The following is a 21,681-nucleotide window of genomic DNA, read 5'->3' as shown; positions in this document are numbered from 1 at the left end:
TTATATTTAACGCGGTATAGCTTTATTAAAGTTCAAATAATATGGAAGCAGGTCATGTAAATAACTACAAACTCCGAAACTGGCATTTCTCTGTGCGGTCTTCTATGAGTTGTGCGAATGTCTCGATCTAAGGGGGGGGCTGAAACTGCACCCGGCTGATACACACTGTCACGGGGACACTCATCCCTCGAGTGCGCGCGCTTAATGCAGCTTGATTATAACCTGATGGCTCGTGACTTATTGAATCATAATATATGTAACTGTGCATTTTTTATCGTGAAGAAAATTGGCAATACGCAACTTTATTAATGAGAGTTTGTTTTTTTTTAGTTAAAGATGGATTGAAGTGAACAGAAAGGTGAGAGAGGGTAGTCTTCGCCCCATTATACACTGTAACAAAATACGTTTTTGATTTTGTTTTGGCTTGTTTTCCGATATAAATATCTAAAACAATGTACATTTTCTTTAGCAGCTATACTGCAGAAGAAAAAATTATCTGAGAATGTTGAATATAATATAAAAAAATACAAATATTTTACAATATCTAAAAATCCTTTAAAAAAAAAAAAAAAGATTAAAGGAGAAGTGTGTTTTATTATAGATGATTATAGATGATTTGAAAACTGACAGACCTGAAAAGAGCTTGTGTTTAAAGCACACGCTAACTAGCTGCTTAGCACACTGATGGGGCCGATCGTGCAGATGAAAGCTTGATACAAACTCCGTTACCTGAACACCCACCTATACTCCCATGTAACGCTGTTAAGTGTGAAGTTCAAATGTAGTGATGTATTTGCCGCACATGCTCGTAGTTCAGCATCCTCAACAGTGATCATGAGGTAGGAGTTAAAACACGCTGCCATGTACATTTTTAAAAATATTATTTTAAACGATTATGGTAGACCAAAGAAAAAAAATTAAGTATTTCCTGTTGAACAAAATTTGGTAATGTTTTGCATATGTTCTACTGCCAAAAGGTTACGGAAGTCCTCTGGAAAAAAAACCAAACAGAGACTTTTTTTTTTTTTCTTTTTTTTTTTTAATTCATCCACAAATAAAATGGGAGTCTTCACATTCAAACCGACGAACACCTGTATTACCACTGGTTGGATGTTGGGTGGTACTATGGGGTCATTTTTGTTAAGCAGGGTTAGGGTTAAGCTTACACAAAGCAAGACACCTTGATTTCAAACTTTGAACTTTATTTTTTATTTTATCTAAAAATTCAAATGAAACTGGGAAAAAATTAAGTGCAATTAAAATGTGGTGTTGAACTTTTTGGAAGATTGCTTTACAGCAGTTGTGAAGGGCAACATCTCTTTGGCAAAGAACCTACTTCATCTGTGCATTCTCTACCAGACAGGTATTTAGTTATCCAGGAAAATGCATCGTGTGTGTGATTCGTTTTGTTCCCGCCTTCACGATATATACACTGTTGGCCAAAATTTTGAATAATGGACAGATTTGGCTGTTTTGGAGGGAAATTGGTACTTTAATTCACCAAAGTGGCATTCAACTGATCACAAAGCAGGGCTCAATGCTAAGGATTTTTTCTACTGGGCCAGTGCTTCAGATTTTTACTGGCCCTGGCGAAATTTTTACTGGCCCCAACACAAAAATGACAAATAGCTATTTTTACCATCATGGCTTTAAAAATGTTTCCGAAGATAATTATTTTTTACATATATTATGTTAAGACAATGTCCCGCCAAACTGAATCACATTTATAATTTGCAAGATATGATTTATGCCTTATGTAATCCCATATAAGCGCTTTACAGATATAAATTCATAAATACATCATATTAACCTCAGCCGTCCTGCCATTTTCACATGAGTTTTTAAGTGAAGATTTCTGTGGAGGAGATGATGGGTTTTCAGTCACCCGTTTAGTCATGCTGTCATGCAACTTGGCCATGTGTAGTGTATTCACACACAGGATCAAAGATTTAATCACCGAGTTAAAGATGTGATTATTGACTGAATGTAGTAATCATATGATTCCCTGAGAAGAGACTTGCTACCATATCGGTTGTGACATGTAATATACATTAGGGAGATATTAGGCCTAATCTGTGAATTAAGAATGTGTATATAACATGAAATCAGACAACCTAAAGACCAACACAGACTGATGCAGAAATGAGAAGTATAACAGGTGTTCATGAGGATGATATGAAGTAGACTTTTTTGAATATTCATCTTCACCCTGCAGCTAAACAGCTCTGATAATATTAGCCATAGTGATTTTGCTTCTTTTCATATCAAACGCCATTATCATGTCGAATTAATGTTTATGTTTTGAAACATTACCTAATTAAATGTGTACTTTTTGGATATTGAGTAGCTCGTGATTTCCAGACACGTGTATAACTGGGATTTTAACAAAGTTTATTACGTTTCATTTGGCGTATTTTCTACACATTGGTGATAGCTGCTGCTAAGACACTTGGAAAAGAGCGAGGACAGTGCTAGGAGAGTGCGCTCGGTGTCTGCACGTGACTGTGCCTTGGCTCGTCCAGTATATTATGCGCTCGCGCATCTTTGCGAGCTAAATAGAATCGCGCTCTCTCCTCGGTTAGAATACTTGGTTCACTGAGTGTAATTGTTGTGCTCTCTCACTTGTTGTTTTCTTGCACTGTTATAAATTCAGCATTGGCCTGATCGGGCAAGTGACAGTTCTAGCAACTGGCCCGAATCTCTCTCACACTGGCCCCAGGCCATCGGGCAGTCCTTATTGTCGAGCACTGCAAAGTGTAGTCAGGACAATACTGATATAAAAAACAGCACCATCACTATTTGAAAAAAGTCATTTTTGATCAAATCTAGACAGGCCCCATTTCCAGCCATCACTCCAACACCTTATCCTTGAGTAATCGTGCTAAATTGCGAATTTAGTTCTAGAAAGTCACTTGCCATTATATCAAACACAGTTGAAAGCTATTTGGTTTGTTAAATGAAGCTTACCATTGTCTTTGTTTTTGAGTTGCCACAGTATGCAATAGACTGGCATGTCTAAAGGTCAATATTAGGTCAAGAATGGCAAAAAAGAAACGGCTTTCTCTTGAAACTCATCATTGTTTTGAGGAATGAAGGCTATACAATGCTTAAAATTGCCAAAAAACTGAAGATTTCATATAAAGGTGTACACTACAGTCTTCAAAGACAAAGGACAACTAGCTCTATCAAGGACAGAAAGAGATGTGGAAGGTCAGATGTACAACTAAACAAGAGGATAAGTGCATCAGAGTCTCTAGTTTGAGAAATAAATGCCTCACATGTCCTCAGCTGACAGCTTCATTGAATTCTACCCGCTCAACACCAGTTTCATGTACAACAGTAAAGAGAAGGTGCAGGCCTTATGGGAAGATTTGCAAAGAAAAAGCCACTTGTGAAACAGAAAAAACAAAAAGAAAAGGTTAGAGTGGGCAAAGAAACAGACATTGGACAACAGATAATTGGAAAAAAGTGTTATGGATTTTAACCCCATTGAGCATTTGTGGGATCATCTAGACTGTAAAGTGTGTGAGCAGTGCCCGACAAGACAGCCACATCAATGGCAAGTGCTACAGGAAGCGTGGGGTGAAATGTCACCTGAGTATCTGGACAAACTGACAGGTAGAATGCCAAGGATCTGCAAAGCTGTCATTGCTGCATGTGGAAGATTTTTTGATGAGAACTCCCTTAAAGTAGTTTAAGAAGTTCTGATTTTTTTTTTCTTCAAATTGTAATAGTAATTTTTCACGTTATTAATGTCCTGACTATACATTGTGATCAGTTGAATGCCACTTTGGTGAATAAAAGTACCAATTTCTTTACATACTCTCCATATTATTCCAAACTTTTTGCCGCCAGTGTATATATATCGCAATATCCAGTTACATCGGCAATCAGTGAATATTCTTGCTTTAGTGATTTTGCATTGAAAATTAATTTATTTAAAAAACTTAAATCAAATGCATTTCTAAATTCAGATTGCACTCCAAATGAAAAAGCAAATAAGTGATCAAAAAACTAATATATATATATAAGTAACCACCTTTCCGTTTACCATCAGGCAAGTATCCGTCTAAACATGCAGGTGGAAAATTACTTACACAAATGAACAAAAACAATAATAAATGTAAAAATTATGATGATAATAATCACTGAAATATAAATCATGGTTCGAGGTGAACGTGTTTTTGTATTATTTTATGATTTAATCACAGATGTAGGCTATAGGCTGCAGAGTTGTGGTCACAAGGAACTGCTCTGTGGAAATAAAGTGAACAGAACTCAAAGCACCTCCTGAGCTGAGATGTCTGAGGTCATTTGCAGCACTCATAGACGATACTGTTCTTGCAAAAAAAAAAAATTAAAACAGAGAGTGAGAACTTTTACATGCGCGTGTTCCATGAGACTGCACGCCTCTGTACAAACAGCGTGTCATACAAGATCATAGTCATCTGTTCTTAATAACATAATAAAGTGTGTTTCTTCAAGCGCCTCTGTGTGCCGCAGGGCAAATTATTTGTAATATTAATTTGATAATAATAATAATAATAGCCTAATAATAATTTAATACATTAATGGGAAAACAAGCCAAATATTGTCTTGACATCAAAGGCATCAGCTATTGGTGATCACTCTGATCATCGTCGATCCCAGAGATCATCGTTTCTCGGCACAACCCTAGGGTGACCTCAAATGGACATTTAAATCCCCCTCAATGAATAACGTTGGTGCATTATTGCATCTTCATTTTAACTACTAGAGCACACCCACTAAATTCAGAACACCCTCACAGATTTTCATCTGGAACCAGGCTTGGTTCCCATCAGGAATTTTAACATCCGATAACATTCACTGATTATCTTTTCATCTGATTCACCAATGTTGATCATTTAACTTTTTATCAGCAGCTCTGTGAAAACTCTTATATGAAAGCTTTCTGCTCAATGTCACTGTTAACTGAATTTCTCTGTTCATCATAGCATAGTTGTTGCTTAACTTGTCATAATTGACAAAAATGTGGGTTGGTTAAATGGTAATTAAATTAACAAACACAAATATTTTCAATTTTGTTCTTTACAAGTAGGCTTATACAAACTATTCTCTATTAGATAGTCCTATAAAGAATGTGAATTTAGTTTGAATTGATAACCCATTGGTGTAATTAAACTATTATGTGAAAGTTTTTAGTTTCACAATTTCATTTATTTTCATTATTTTAACATTTCATTTAACAATGAGTTGCATTATAGTATCAAATTATTTTATATAGATTTATTACAGATGCATTTTTCTTTTCATCTTTTCATTTTACTAAAATGGAGTGGTGGTGGCGTAGTGGACTAAAGCACTGAACTGGTAATCAGAAGGTATGCTGGTTCGATCCCCACAGCCACCACCATTGTGTCCTAGAGCAAGGCACTTAACTCCAGGTTGCTCCAGGGGGATTGTCCCTGTAATAAGTGCACTGTAAGTCGCTTTGGATAAAAACGTCTGCCAAATGCATAAATGTAAATTATGTTGGATGTTAATATTAGGGATGGGCACGAATACTCGGAAGTGACAGCAATTATCGATCATGAAAACGATGATCGAAAATGTAAAGGAGCACACACAAACATTAATGCGAGCAGACCATTTATTTAATTAAATCGCAGCCCTTTGCGATATCTGTTTTATTTCGATTAATTGTGCAGCCCTATAGTGCACCTTTAAGAATACATTTTATTTTCTAGTGGCTCGTATAAAATGTAGGTTTTCAGCCTTGGCTTTTTATTTAAAGTCACCCTTTTGAAGCCAGTTTGCCCAAATTGTTAGTTAACATTTTCTACATATTGCTTATCACTTTAAAGGGATACTTTCTCCTAAATACTTGAATCTTTAAATTCAACAAACAAATTGACTGAACATGTACCCCTGGAACACTATGACTTTCTCACCTTTTTCCCCTCTCATGTGTTTGCATCCCTAGTATTTTAGATTATGTTCTCTAAATTTTGTATTGTTCCCTTCCAGTGCAAAACGGAGGTGTTACCCAAAAGGATACTTTGAACGATGATGAGTTCGAGCCTTACCTGAATGCTCAGCCCAGACAGGTAGGTCTTGTTTCAGCACTAAACAGAAGAGGGAACCCTTAGAGAGAAAGAGCAAACTATTTTTGCTAACTATTCTCTGAGGATTCATTATAGCCCGTAATTGCATCCTGGTCTCTGGGCTTTGTTTTCCTATTAGGGTGTCACTATGGCACTCTGCGCAGCATCCAAAAACTGCATAAGAGTTGTTTTAAGATGTGTGTAGACTTAGTCAAGTCATCGTATTGATAGTGGCAGATATTGAGTTGCTGTCAAAGTTGAAGGCATTGATTAGTGGTAGACCAATATATCACAGAGGCTAATAAATCGGCCGATATACTGACTTTTGTCATTATCGGCATTGGCCGATACATTTTCCCATTTGGCCGATTTGTTTGACTGAGACATGTAAACTACCCGTCACGGTTCGTTTTGTTGTTACGTGCCATCATGTTACTACAATAATGGACCGGTTTCTCATTTAACAGTCCTCATATCAGAGCCGTTTGAGCTCAATGTTAAAGTGACGCACTGTTTCATTCTTCTCTCTCCTCAACACTTCCCTGTAACCTTTAACTGTCTTGTCCAATGATAAAAAGGCAAATATCAATAAAAGTACAATCGTATACCATCTGCAAATATGTGCATATCTCATTTAAACAGATGTAATAAACCTCACAAAACTTGAGCAGATCAGCATCCTGTGGAGCGCTCATTTACAGTTGAAATCAGAAGTTTACATAAACCTTAGCCAAATACATTTAAACTCAGTTTTTCACAGTTCCTGACATTTAATTGTAGAAAACATTTACTGTCTTAGGTCAGTTAGGATCATTTATTTTAAGAATGTGAAATGTCAGAAGAATAGTAGAGAGAATTATTTATTTCAGCTTTTATTTCTTTCATCACATTGCTAGTGGGTCAGAAGTTTACATACAATTTGTTAGTTTTTGGTTGCATTGCCTTTAAATTGTTTAACTTGGGTCAAACGTTTTGGGTAGCGTTCCACAAGCTTATCACAATAAGTTGCTGGAATTTTGGCCCATTCCTCCAGACAGAGCTGGTGTGAATGAGTCAGGTTTGTAGGTCTCCTTGCTCGCACACACTTTCAGTTCTGCCCACAAATTTTCTATCAGATTGAGGTCAGGGCTTTGTGATGGCCACTCCAATACCTTGACTTTGTTGTCCTTAAGCCATTTTGCCAAAACTTTGGAGGTATGCTTGTGGTCATTGTCCATTTGGAAGGCCTTTTTGCGAACAAGCTTTAACTTCCTGGCTGATGTCTTCATATGTTGTTTCAATATAGCCACATAATTTACCTTCCTCATGATGCCATCTATTTTGTGAAGTGCACCCCACAACATGATGCTGCCACCCCCATGCTTCAGGGTTGGGATGGTGTTCTTCGGTTTGCAAGCCTCACCCTTTTTCCTCCAAACACAACGATGGTCATTATGGCCAAAAAGTTCAATTTTTGTTTTATCAGACCAGAGGAAGTTTCTCCAATAAAGTAAGATCTTTGTCCCCATGTGCACGTGTAGTCTGTAGTCTGGCTTTTTATGGCGGTTTTGGAGCAGTGACTTCTTCCTTGCTGAGCAGCTTTTCAGGTTATGTCGATATAGGACTCGTTTTACTGTGGATATAGACACTTGTCTACCTTTTTCCTCCCAGCATCTTCACAAGGTCCTTTGCTGTTGTTCTGGGATTAATTTGCACTTTTCACACCAAACTACGTTCATCTCTAGGTGACAGAATGCATCTCCTTCTGAGCGGTATGATGGCTGCATGGTCCCATGGTGTTTATATTTGCAAAATATAGTTTGTACAGATGAAAGTGGTACAAGGATGAACAAGACTTGTGGAGGTCCACACTTTTTTTCTGATGTCTTGGCTGATTTTTTTTATTTTCCCATGATGTCAAGCAAAGATGCACTGAGTTTGAAGGTAGGCTTAAAATGCATCCGCAGATACACCTCCAATTCAGTACACCTCCTATCAGAAGCTAATTGTCTAAAGTCTTGACATAATTTTCTGGAATTTTCCAAGCTGCTTAAAGGCACAGTTAACTTAATGTAAACTTCTGACCACTGGAATTGTGATAGTCAATTAAAAGTGAAACAATCTGTCTGTAAACAATTGTTGGAAAAATTACTTTTTTCATGCACAAAGTAGATGTCCTAAACGACTTGCCAAAACTATAGTTTGCTAATATAAAATTTGTGGCGTGATTAAAAAGATTAGTTTTAAAGACCTCAACTGAAGTGTATGTAAACTTCTAAATTCAACTGTATCTACCTCTAAAGCATGTACAGTGGTGGCCAAAAGTATTGGCACCCTTGGTAATATGAGCAAAGAAGATTGTGAAAAATATGGCTTTATTGTTTATCCTTTTGATCTTTCATTCAAAATATTCACAAATATATCCTCCAATGGATATCAAACAATTGCAAACAAGTTTTATCAAGAAACAAATATTTTTGTCAAATATATGTGTGGCACAATTATTGGCACCCCTAGATATTCTAATGAGGAAAATATATCTGAAGTATATTCATATTTTACATTTTTTTTAGTACACGGGTGACTAGGAACATGAAATTGTTTAGCCATGACTTCCTGTTTCAGAGGGGTATAAATATGAATTAACACACAAGCCAAATTTTCTTGGTCAACTATCACAATGGGTAAGACCAAAGAATAAAGTTACGATGTGCGGCAAAAGGTTGTTGAGCTTTACAAAATGGAAAATGGCTGTAAGAAAATAGCTTAAGCATTGAAAATACCCATTTCCACCATCAAGGCAATAATTAAGAAGTTCCAATCAACTGGAGATGTTAAGAATCGACCTGGAAGAGTATGTGTGTCTATATTGTCTCCAAGCACGGTGAGGAGGATGGTTCAAGTGGCCAAAAATTCTCTAAGGATCACAGCTGGAAAATTGCAAAAATTAGTTGGGTCTTGGGGTCAGAAAATCTCAAACTACAATCAGACGTCACCTGCTGTACATCACAAGTTGTTTGGGAGGGTTTCAAGAAAAAAGCCTCTGCTCTCATCCAACAACAAATTCAAGCATCTTCAGTTTGCCAGACACTACTGGAACTTAAATGGGACCGGGTTCTATGGTCAGATAAAGCAAAAATGTTGCTTTTTGGCAGAAAACACCAGAGATGGGTTTGGAACACTGAGGGGTAGCCATAATGAAAATTATCTCATGGCCATGGTTAAATATGGAGGTGGATCTTTAATGTTGTCTGGCTGATTTTATGCCAAAGGTCCTGGACATCTTGTTTGGATACATGGCATCATAGACTCAATCAAATACCAACAGATTAAAAAAAATCAAAACCTGACTGCCTCAGCCAGAAAGCTGACCAAGACAGTGATCCCAAACACACATCAAAATCAACACAAAAATGGTTCACTGACCACAAAAGCAAGGTTCTGCCATGGCCATCCCAGTCTCCTGACCTGAATCCCATAGGAAACCTGTGGAGTGAACTGAAGAGGAGAGTCCACCATGTGGACCTCGGAATTTGAAGGATCTGGAGAGATTCTGTATGGAGGAATGGTCTCCGATCCCTTGCCATGTGTTCTCTAACCTCATTATGCATTATAGAAGACTCTGAGCTGTTATCTTGGTAAAGGGAGTCTGCACAAAGTATTGAATAAAAGGGTGCCAATAATTGTGCCACATATATTTGACAAAAATATTTGTTTTTTTATAAAACTTTTGTGTTTGCAATTGTTTGATAACCATTAGAAGATCTATTTTTGTGGATATTTTGAATGAAAGATCAAAAGGATGAACAAAGACATATTTTTCACAGCCTCCTTTGCTCATATTTACCAAGGGAGCCAAACTTTTTGGCCACCACTGTATTCTATCAGCCTCTGCTTAGCAGTTCGCTGTCACTTTTCTAATGATAAATTTGTGTTTGTTATTTACTAAATTAAATTGTGATATCGGCCTATTGGCCACCCTGCTCTCTGGATGTCGGCATCCGCCATTTAAAAAAAAACCATATCGGGTCGACCGCTAGTTGTGATGTAGACATGTCTCTGGATGAGTCATATGAAATTGTGCCAAAATGCAGCTCCTTTGTTTACCAGAATGTAATGAAAGATGGTTAGAGATTAAATGATCAGTAAGTTTATGGACCTGTACAGACTTCTTATAATGGAATTCCATTCAAATTAAAAATTCCTGAATACATCAGTCTAACCCTAATGTATGATGATGTAATGACTTCTATCAATGGATGTCCATCCTTCAGAGGAAAATGGGACACAGATGAATAAAGGGGCTTGTATTCACTCTGTCAGAGGAATGCTGGGATCCTTTGTAGTGAATCTGTGTCACTGTTGCTCTCGCAAAGCTTATTGCTGGTGTTGAAAATATGAGCAGGCTAAGAGCTGTGTACCTGGAGGAGCGCCCAGAACACAACCAGTCTCAAGTGATCTTGAAACACTCTTCCCTTCATTCAACATGAGGTCTTTTAGTATACAGTGTGTTTTGATTATATGGTCGTCCTTGATTCCTTTACATTATTTGGCTTTATTTTTTTCTTTCAAAACCAAAAGCAATTTCATAAATGATAGACAGGACAGATCATTGAAAGTGTAGAAAAAAGATTTTCCCTTGCTGCTTTCACCCTAATGTCACTTATTGTTATTTTTCTGCCACTGCTGTAACTGCCAAATTTATTCATACTTGTTTGCATTTTCTGTGGGAAAAACTTTGCAGATGAGAATAAACAATATGAAAACAAATTGATTTTTTTTTGTTTGTTTTTTTTTTGCAGAGCAATGCCTATACGGCCATGTCTGACTCCTACATGCCCAGTTACTACAGCCCCTCTATAGGTTTTACCTATTCGCTTAATGAAGCGGCATGGTCTACTGGTGGTGACCCTCCCATGCCTTACCTGGCCTCCTATGGACAGCTTAGCAATGGGGAGCACCACTTTCTCCCAGATGCTATGTTTGGCCAGTCAGGGACACTTGGGAACAACCCTTTCCTGGGACAGCATGGCTTCAACTTTTTCCAGAGTGGGATTGACTTCTCAGCCTGGGGAAACAGCAGCTCTCAGGGACAGTCCACACAGAGCTCAGGTTACAGCAGCAGTTATGCCTATGCCCCTAGCACACTAGGAGGCGCTATGATTGATGGACAGTCACCTTTCGCAGCCAATGAGCCACTCAACAAGGCAGTGGGAATGAATAGTTTAGATCAGGGCATGGCGGGGCTTAAGATTGGGGCTGGGGACATGGCACCCAAAGTTGTTGGTTCTGGACTTCCTGGAGGGCCTCTGAGTCAGGTGTCGGCTGCTCCCACCATGCCTCCAGCCTCCATGGCTCCTGCAAAAATTGCATCTTGGGCAGACATTGCCAGCAAGCCGGCCAAACCTCAGCCTAAGTTGAAAACCAAGGGAGGTCTTGGTGGGACAAATCTGCCACCACCTCCCATCAAACATAACATGGATATTGGAACTTGGGACAACAAGGGGACGGTGCCAAAACCAGCAGCCCCACAGCAGGCTTCTCTGCCTATTAACGGACAGCCACCCAATCAGTCGTCTCCTCAACCGGGCACTACTGCTGGAGGGGTGCCGCAGCTGCCCCTCACTAATGGACAGCTAGTTCCTCCTACTGGTCAACTTGGACAGCACCCTCTTCCCCCCAATGGGCAGCTGGGAGCGGTCCCACCACCACTGTCCCAGGGCCCTCCTGCTCCTCAAAACTCCCAACCAACCCGCTGGGTCCCCCCACGAAACCGTGCCAACGGCTTTGGGGATGCAGCATGTGGGCCTGGACAATCCCCTCCAAGTTCAGGAATGGGTGGGGTTGCTGTTCCAGCAGAGCCCCACCCAGTTCTGGAGAAACTTCGAATGGTGAACAACTACAATCCCAAGGACTTTGACTGGAACCCTAAGCATGGTCGTGTCTTCATTATCAAGAGCTACTCTGAGGATGACATCCATCGCTCCATTAAATACAATATCTGGTGCAGCACGGAACACGGCAATAAACGTCTGGATGCTGCGTACCGTTCACTGGTCAACAAAGGGCCACTTTACCTGCTCTTCAGCGTGAACGGCAGTGGGCACTTCTGTGGTGTGGCCGAGATGCGCTCGCCTGTGGACTACAACACCTGTGCAGGCGTGTGGTCGCAGGACAAGTGGAAGGGACGCTTTGATGTGTGTTGGATCTTTGTGAAGGACGTTCCAAACAGCCAACTTAGGCATATTCGTCTGGAAAACAATGAGAATAAGCCAGTCACCAACTCCCGTGACACGCAGGAGGTTCCGTTGGATAAGGCACGTCAAGTGTTGAAGATCATTGCAAGTTACAAACACACCACCTCCATTTTTGACGACTTCTCACACTACGAGAAACGTCAGGAAGAGGAGGAGAGTGTGAAAAAGGTAACCTGCCATGGCCTTGCTCCATCAGAGACATAACCTGTTTTTACCAAGTTATTTTACTATATGCACAACCTGTTGATGCTGTATTCACAATGTTTAGCACAATGTTGTTGTTTTGATGTTTTGTCAGGCCCTGTCCCTTAGATATTGCATGTTAAAATCATACCATATCTTTAACTTGGGATATGAATTGCAATTACTTGGAGTTTGTCCAGTTCAAAACCGGAGTATAAGATTATTTCTTTTTTATACACATTAACAAGGATATTAGTGCAAATAATATACACATTAACAAGGATATTAGTGCAAAGAATATAAACACTTAAAGGAATAGTACAAAAATGAAAGTTCTCATCATTTAATCACCCTCATGTCATCCCAGATGTGTATGTCTGTCTGCCTTCTGCAGAACACAAAGGTTTTTAGAAGAATATCTTGGCTCTGTAGGTACTTACAATGTAAGTGAATGGGTACCAAATCTTTTAAGCTTCAAAAAGCACACTGGCAGCAATAAAGTAATCCATAAGACTGTGATTTAATCCATGTCTTAAACGATACAATCGATTTTGGATTAGAAGACCAAAATTATAACTCCTTTTTCACTATAAATCTTGACATCAGCAGTCTTGACTATAATTATTTGAAGCTCATGATGTACAGTGGAAAAAGGAGTTAAGTGTTGCTCTGCTCAACCCAAAAACTATTAGATGTCTTTCTGAAGACATGAATTCAACCATTGGAGTCATATGGATTATTTTTTGCTGCATTTATGTGCTTTTTGGATCTTCAAAGGTTTTGGTCACTGTTCACTTGCATTGTATGGACCTGCAGAGCTGAGATATTTTTCTAAAAATCTTAATTTGTGTTCTGCATAAGAAAGTCATACATATTTGAAATAGCATGCAGGTGAGTAAATGATCAATTTTATTTTGGGATTAATTATTCCTTTAATGTAATGTTAATGTTTTAAAGTTGTTCTCTATCATACCAGTTTGCGTAGGGGTAATAACACAGAAAGAACACTTTTAATGCTATTTGGAAAATGCAAAATATTGCAAAGTGCAGATTGAACAATGCTAAAGGTAATGAAAATGCAGTTCTGTGATTTGATGCACAAGCAGCTGAACCACAAATATGGTTGTTGCGAATGTACGTAGATGCTTTCAGATGTAAATGTTTCCCTACATCATTTGAAGATTCACTGCACATCAGTTCCCTTAAATGGGTCATGACATGCCTTTTTTAATATGTTCCTTGAGTTTCGCTTATAATAGTAGTAAAGTTTTTTTGCACAAGAAAAGTCACAGTTGTAAAACATGATCATTTTCCACCCTCATTTTGACCCTCTGTCAGAAACACTTGGTTTTGGTGCTTTTTCTCCTTTAAGACTTGACAGAAAATTCCCATTATTATGATTTGCTCTGCTTTTGACTGACCTGCTCTCTCCTTGCTGTCTCAGTGCTACTGGGCGGACTACGGAGTTGATAAGTAGGCATTGATGTGGTGTTGTGGAGCCAGTCAGATGCAAGTATCTACCACAGTGTGACATCATAATGTGGAGGAAGTAGAGAATGAGTCATTTTGACAGCTTGGTTTCAACAAATGCTCTTTTTCAGTGAGGAGGAAGTTTTAAGTTCTGAAACTTACAGTATGTTTTTAGATTACAATGACCTCTATCGAAAAAGATCAAGGAAAATTTGATTCTTCATGTCATGACCCCTTTATCAGTTTGGAATTCTGTGCTGTGGAAATTCAGTCATATCCCCCCTTGCTTATTTCTAGTCTGTTCAGTTTGTTATTAGATCTTCTGCTAATTTGAAGTCATTAAACATGCCATTTTGCTAGTGTGTCAAATGACATAAGCATACTAAAACTTGGGGTAAAACCAGTCTCCACTACCAACCACAGGTGTGTTGAAAAGCTTTGCACTTTGTGCAATACTGCAAGAGAACATCTGTGTTTTGTCGACCTCATCAATTCTCAAGTTACTTGGAAAAACATTTTGAGGTTGCCTATTTCAGATTTGGCCAAACATCTGCATATAGCAGTTGTTGGTTTTGTTTTACACATGCAAAACAGTGAGAATACACACAAAAAAACCTATTGTGAAATTCCTTCATAAAATGCCACAAAAGTAGCAGACAAAATACATACATTTTTATCCTGTAGTACCTGAATAATTTGGTGTTTTGAGTTGTCTGTCACTTTCCTGTGTCTTTATTTGGTATTGTTTATATTCAGTGTGGTGTTTTCGGCAGCATGTCACTGCACACAATGAACTCATTACAGTACACAATATGCATGTAAAGTGGTTGTTTTGTGAGGTGAACAACATTTATAGACTTACCTGACAGCACGTAATAATTATCTGTTGAAATGAATGAAAGAGCAGCTTCTTATTTAGACTTTTTTTTTTTTTTTTTTTGGTTATGTGAGTGATGAGAATTTCAGCAGTAATGCTCCACACTAGTTTTTAGTTATTTTTGTATCTGTGGGCTGACATCACCATTTTTTGCTCACTGAATATTAACATGAAAGGTGTTCAGCTGAAGTCCAATTAAATATTTTATGGCTTTATATTGCTATTTGAAGTTTTGCTTACTGAAATATCCCAATAATGTTATAAAGAGAAATCCTCAAATGTTTTTTTTTTTTTTTCTTTCATTCTCCGTGTTTACATTTGATGTTGTGCTTTTCCTTACAAATGCAGGCAGTGTAATTCCACCCCGTTTCCCTCCAGTGGACACACAGACTTGTCTGATTCCTTAGTAACCTGACTGAAAATTTCAGTATCATTGCAGTGTGAAACAGCTTTTGGAATGATTATGCACAATTTCAGAATGTTCCTTAAAGACTTGTTGTTCTGGTTGAACTTTTTTGGTTCTCTTCGGATGAGGTGTAAATAAAGGCTCAGGTATGCTTCATTTTTCCGCGTTCCGGATTGCCCCTCACACGGTCGAGTGCTCAGCTTTTCAAAATTTACTCTCTTGACCGCGAGTGGATATGAACGCGTTTGACACGTGCACTACTACCGAGCGCTGTCTTTGACTGATTTTGTCTTTCTGCATTTCTGTGCATTAAGATGAGCGGAAAGAGAAATGGATTCAGTCACGCAAATATTTGCTTATATATTTCATTTTAGTTTACTTTGAATCTTATGAGATGCAGTAGTTTGTCATGGTAAATATATAAAATCACTAGTAAAAAACTAAAAAAAAAACTTTAGTACCGATATTTTTACATGAATATCGATCCTCTCAATACAACATCCTATCTGAAGTATTGATACTTTACAGGGCTCCAGACTGCGACTAAAATGGACACAAATGAGACCAAAAATAATTGATTGCAACAATTTAAAATCTAGTTGCCATATGAACGCAGGTTGTGTGCGTTCATATGCGGTTTCGTCAAATATCATCTTTAGTTATTGAATATATTTTTAGAACATGCACAACGAGTGTGTCTCGTGCCACTTTTCACCCGTTCTGTTTCTGATAAGCTCACCGCACGCAACAACAAACTAAATGCGAGAGAGTTGTGAACAAATTACTCTCTTGAACCGGATCTTTTTCATGAATCAACCGAAAAGAACTGAGGGTTTGAACTCAGGAGCTCAGGTTAGCAGTTTGGGTCAGATTCACTTTCTCAGCAAATTCACAACTGAGAGTGCAGACATTTCAAAATAAGAGTCCCATGTGTATTTTTGGCTTCTTTATAATTAGAAGTCTCGTATTGTGTACCACTTTTCCTTCTGGAAATTGATTGGGATTGGAGTAGCACAATAAATTGCATCTGGGATTTCATTCAATTTGCACTCTTGTAGTCTCTGTCTGTGGCCATCCGGTAACAGTAAAGAAAGATTAAGGCAATATTTTCAAACGATTAAAATGATATAATCAAGACAATTAAGGGACTTGTACACAACTATAACACAAGGTGCAAACATTCATTGATGCACAAGAAGACAACCCACTACTATATGCATACTATATGTAAATATCTGTAATGAAGATTCTGAAGAGCAGTACTAAATAAAATAAAAATCGTATCTCATATTTGTATAAATTATGAAAGGGGTGTGAACATTTGAGACAAAAGGGAATGCAAACTTACCTTAACTATATATACTGTTTGTTAAACCTTTGAATGGGTTATCAGCTGACTTCCTTTGGCTTTCTATCTTGTTTCTGAACAGCAATCTAAATCGATAAAGTCTATGATTTGGCTAATAAAAACAGCCATTTGGCTCCTTAATGTTTCAGTTTTTGCTCAAGTCATTTTTTTTTAGTCTGGAACCCTGTTTTAGGTCCACGTGTTGAAGAAATCTGGGACAGTCAGACTGTGTTGATGACAAATTTGCATCATGCATACTGTGCGCGTTATGATTGGCAGCACGGAAAACCGAAGTATACTTGGTCCTTAAGTCACAAGTTTTTCCGCATTCATTACGCTTGGACATAATTTGTCAAATTAATCCAAATGTGTTTGACAATATGGCAAATTGTCAATTTCATGCTTAGATATTTATTTTTTCACAAAAATGGAAAAAAGTCTACTCAGTCCTCCAGCTCTTTTATCAGTGTTCTTCAAAATTCTCCTATTTTGTTCCATGGAAGAAAAAGGCATAAAGGTTTAGGATGAAATGATGATGAGTGAATTTACATAACTGACCTGTTTTGTGGGTGAAATGTCTTTTCCTTTGAGTTTTGCTTCACCAGTATGTTGTTTTATCCAATAAATGTTTTCAGCTACAAGTAATCTTTTGAATTTAATCTGTAGTTGAATGAAAAGACCTCAGTAGTATCCTGTCTATTTTGCATTTAATGCTGGAAAATAGTTTAAGAGGACTAACAGACATTTCTCTTTCTGGGCAGGTGGATGTTCAGGGGAGTGACCCGTACTCCAATAACTCCAGTCGTAGCCACTACAGAATGCAGGTGACACATCTTGCAGATTCACCCCTTGCTCATAATTTCCTTATGTTGTATGCTTGTAAAGACGTTTCTGTGAGCTCGTGAATAACGCTGCTAGTTTAGACAGAAGGCCTTGGATACACTTGTCAAATTTAATGTTCTTTAACAAGTCTAGTTAGGCTTGTCAGAAGATAACTGAAGTAGGTTCTGATATCTTTGCTGAAAATTGATTTAAAGATTTTTTTTTTTTTTTTTTTTTTTTTATGAAATGCAGAAAACACTCTTACCTGTCAGAATTCACTGAAAAAAGGTTTAATGAAATATCACACCATTCTCTATAACAGCCTTAGGCTTGGTAAACAGCAAGAGGAAAAAGATGTCCATGGGCCGCGGTCAAATTCTTTGTTTCTGCTTGCGTGCATTCACAGGACAGTCCATATACGCTAGTATTAGAGCATCATTAGGGATGCTCCCCCCACCACCCCACCCCATCAACAATACAACGTCTCCAAGTGTGTCTTAGTATGTCCATATGTTTTTAGAGAGTGAAGTTTTGAAAGAGAGGGTGTGGCTAATTCAACGGCTGAGTCTGGTTCCAAAACATGACAGTACACTTGCATAAATTGTATGATGCCCACTTATGAGTGTTTACAGTAATCCTGATGACTCGCCACGGAGAGAAAATAATGAACTTCTAACAGCTGTAATAATGCATTAAACTAAAATGAGGCGATAAACAGCATGTAATGAACATTAAACAACAAACACACAATAAAAACCCTAATCTCTATACATGTAATATACGTGCCGGCAGCAAGACTGCTAGAGCAGCGGTGTTTTGTGTGGTATGCATGTCCGCATGCGTGTCTCATTCACAGACGCTTGTTACAGCGCTCATCTGTGACCGTTCTATTGTGTAACTTATGAAATGTGATCACAATAATCATATTGAGAATAGGAAATATCAAAAAGGTCAAGTAGTTATGAGTTCAGCGTTAGAAAAGTCTCCACTTGTAAAATACAAGCACACACAAAATAGTGTCTTTAGCCACCTCGCATTGTTCTGTGAGGATTATTTCAAGATCTATTAACCATTAGGCTGTCTTTGCTTATTTTTATCGTGGTGCTGTAAGTAACAATATGCTATTTTCCATATTCTGTTTGCTTCATGAAGTAATAAGCAAAAATGATTGCCCCCCCAAGTAACATGCATGCATGTTTTTGCTGCATTTTTGCTTGCTTTATGAAACATAAACAATATGGGGAATGGCATGTTGTTACTTACAGCAGATGATCCCGACTGAAGGCAGCCCCAAAACAACATAAGGTGCAGAGATAATCCTCACAGAGTGACGTGCGCTTTTATTTTTTTAATAATATGTTTGTCATCGTTACACACTTATTTTTTTATATTTTGTACATTCTGTCAATTAATATATTATGAAATTGTATATATAATAATATGAGCTGTCACTGATGTAATGTGTACAATTTACAAGTAATAACATTGAGTTTGCATTCATTTTTATAACAAGTGCTAAAATGGTAAAAAAACAAATGTTTGTCTCAAACTCGAGCAGTGTTCCGGTTTATTAACGAGAGAAGTTGTCTTTATCGCATCTGTGCTATGTGTGATTTAAAATTTAGATTTCTTTTTACTTTTTTATCTGACTGTAAAGAACAGATAGGATATTGGAAGACACATTAATGAAAGTGGTATGAGTGGATCTCTTTTTTTTTTTTTTTTTATGGACACATTATATGGAAGAACTGGTCCAACGTAATCAAGAACTTGTCAACAAAAGCTGATTTTTCTTGGTATTCCAGTAGTTTAATTTCTAAAAGCTAAATTCAAGCACTTGAAGCATTTCAAGGAACTTTTGTGACAATAATTGAAATAGCGAGTTTCTATATGGTCTATATATATATATATATATATATATATATATATATATATATATATATATATATATATATACACACACACACACACACTGCTCAAAAAATTAAGGGAACACTTAAATCACACGTTGGATCTCGATGAACGAAATATATTGAAGATCAAAATCTTTACTGTACATTGTGTAATTCGTTGAGAACAAAATGATGTAACAATGGTCAATGGAAACCATAATCACCAAGCAACTGAGGGCTGGTTTCAAACTCACACCAAAAATCAAAGGAAACAATTGAAATCACAGGCTGTTCCAACTTGCGTGAATTTCATCGGCAACATATGTGACTCAGTAGTGTGTATGGCCCCCACGTGTCTGTATGCACTCCCGAAAACGTCTGGGCATGCTCTTGATGAGACTGCGGATGGTGTCCTGGGGATCTCCTCCCAGACCTGGATCAGGGCATCAGTAAGCTCCTGGACAGTCTGTGGGGCGCTACTTGGCGTCGGATGCACCGATACATAATGTCCCAAAGGTTCTCAATTGGATTCAGGTCTGGGGAACGTGAGGGCCAGTCAATGGCATCAATGCCTTCGTCATCCAGGAACTGCCTTCACACTCTGGCCACACGAGTCCGGGCATTGTCCTGCACCAGGAGGAACCCAGGGCTCACTGCACCAGCGTAAGGTCTGACAATGGGTCTGAGGATTTCATCCCGGTACCTAACAGCAGTCAGGGTACCGTTGGCTAGCACTTGGAGGTCTGTGCGACCCTCCAAGGATATGCCTCCCCAGACCATCACTGACCCACCGCCACACCGGTCATGCTGGATGATGTTGCAGGCATCATAACGTTCACCACGGCGTCTCCAGACTCTTTCACGTCTGTCACATGTGCTCAGTGTGAACCTGCTCTCATCTGTGAAGAGAACGGGGCACCAATGGCGGACCTGCCAATTCTGGTGTTCTCTGGCGAATGCCAATCGAGCTGCACGGTGCTGGGCTGTGAGGACGTCTGGCCCTCATGCAACCCTCATTGCGTCTGTTTCTGACAGTTTGGTCAGAAACATGCACACCAGTAGCCCGCTGGAGGTCATTTTGTAGGGCTCTGACAGTGCTGCTCCTGTTCCTCCTCACACAAAGGAGCAGATACCGGTCCTGCTGCTGGGTTGATGCCCTTCTACGGCCCTGTCCAGCTCTCCTCGTGTAACAGCCCGTCTCTTGGTATCTCCTCCATGCTCTTGAGACTGTACTGGGTGACACAGCAAACCTTCTTGCGACAGCACATATGGATGTGCCATCCTGGAGGAGCTGGACTACCTGTGCATCCTGAATGGGCTGCAGGTACCGCCTCATGGTACCAGTAGTGACAAGAACACTAGCAAAATGCAAAACTAGAGAAGAATCAGTCAGGAAGAATAAGGGGAGAGCAATTGTCTGTGGCCACCACCTGCAAAACCAAACCTTTTTGGGGGGTTGTCTTGCTTTTGCCTCTCCAGTGCACCTGTTGTCACTTTCATTTGCACCAAAACAGGTGACACTGATTCACAATCGCTTAGGCTTCCTAACTGGACAGATTGATATCCCTGAAGTTTAATTGACTTGGTGTTATACTGTGATTACCTGTTCCCTTAATTTCTTTGAGCTGTGTGCGCGTGCGTACGTACACACACTACTGGTCAAAAGTTTTGAAACACTTGGCTGAAATGTTTCTCATGATCAAAAATCTTTTGATCTGAAGGCGTATGTTTAAATGTTTAAAATTAGTTTTGCAGACAAAAATATAATTGTGCCGCCATTTTAATTTATTTCATTATAAAACTAATTTAATTTAAAAAAAAAAACGTTTTTGAAATTGATGACCAAATAATAAAGCAGCCAGTAAGTACTCAACATAGATTCCCTATCATAACTATGTTATTCCATAGTTTTGATTATTATTATTCTAAAATGTGAAAAATTATAATAAAGAATGAGTGTTTCAAAACTTTTGACCGTGTGTGTGAGAATCCAAATAACTATACAGATATTTATTGAAAAGGCTTTAAACAATGTTTTTCATGCTTGTTCAATGAACCATAAACAATTAATGAACATGCACCTGTGGAGCGGTTGTTAAGACACTAACAGCTTACAGACGGTAGGCAATTAAGGTCACAGTTATAAAAACTTAGGACACTAAAGAGACATTTCTACTGACTCTGAAAAACACCAAAAGAAAGATGCCCAGGGTCCCTGCTCATCTGCGTGAACACGCTGGACTTAAGGGCTTGTAGGCCTGTTGTAAGGCAGGTCCTTACCAGACATCACCGGCAACAACATCGCCTATGGGCACAGACCCACCTTCGCTGGACCAGACAGGACTGGCAAAAAGTGCTCTT

The 21,681-nt window shown here is 38.6% G+C and overlaps 1 protein-coding gene across 1 annotated transcript in view; it reads left to right on the top strand.

Annotated features, from left to right (window-relative positions):
• LOC127411425 (YTH domain-containing family protein 2) overlaps positions 1 to 21,681 on the top strand; it is a 28,019-nt gene that overhangs the window by 1,520 nt on the left and 4,818 nt on the right. Inside the window, exons 3-5 of the mRNA XM_051646982.1 lie at positions 6,010 to 6,089; positions 10,868 to 12,490; positions 17,368 to 17,430. Coding sequence (XP_051502942.1) covers positions 6,010 to 6,089; positions 10,868 to 12,490; positions 17,368 to 17,430 — 1,766 coding nt within the window. The remainder of the gene's footprint in view (positions 1 to 6,009; positions 6,090 to 10,867; positions 12,491 to 17,367; positions 17,431 to 21,681) is intronic.

The sequence above is a fragment of the Myxocyprinus asiaticus genome, chromosome 20 (genome assembly GCF_019703515.2).
Source record: "Myxocyprinus asiaticus isolate MX2 ecotype Aquarium Trade chromosome 20, UBuf_Myxa_2, whole genome shotgun sequence".
NCBI classification, from domain to species: Eukaryota; Metazoa; Chordata; class Actinopteri; order Cypriniformes; family Catostomidae; genus Myxocyprinus; species Myxocyprinus asiaticus.
This window is presented reverse-complemented; position numbering and strand designations above follow the sequence as displayed.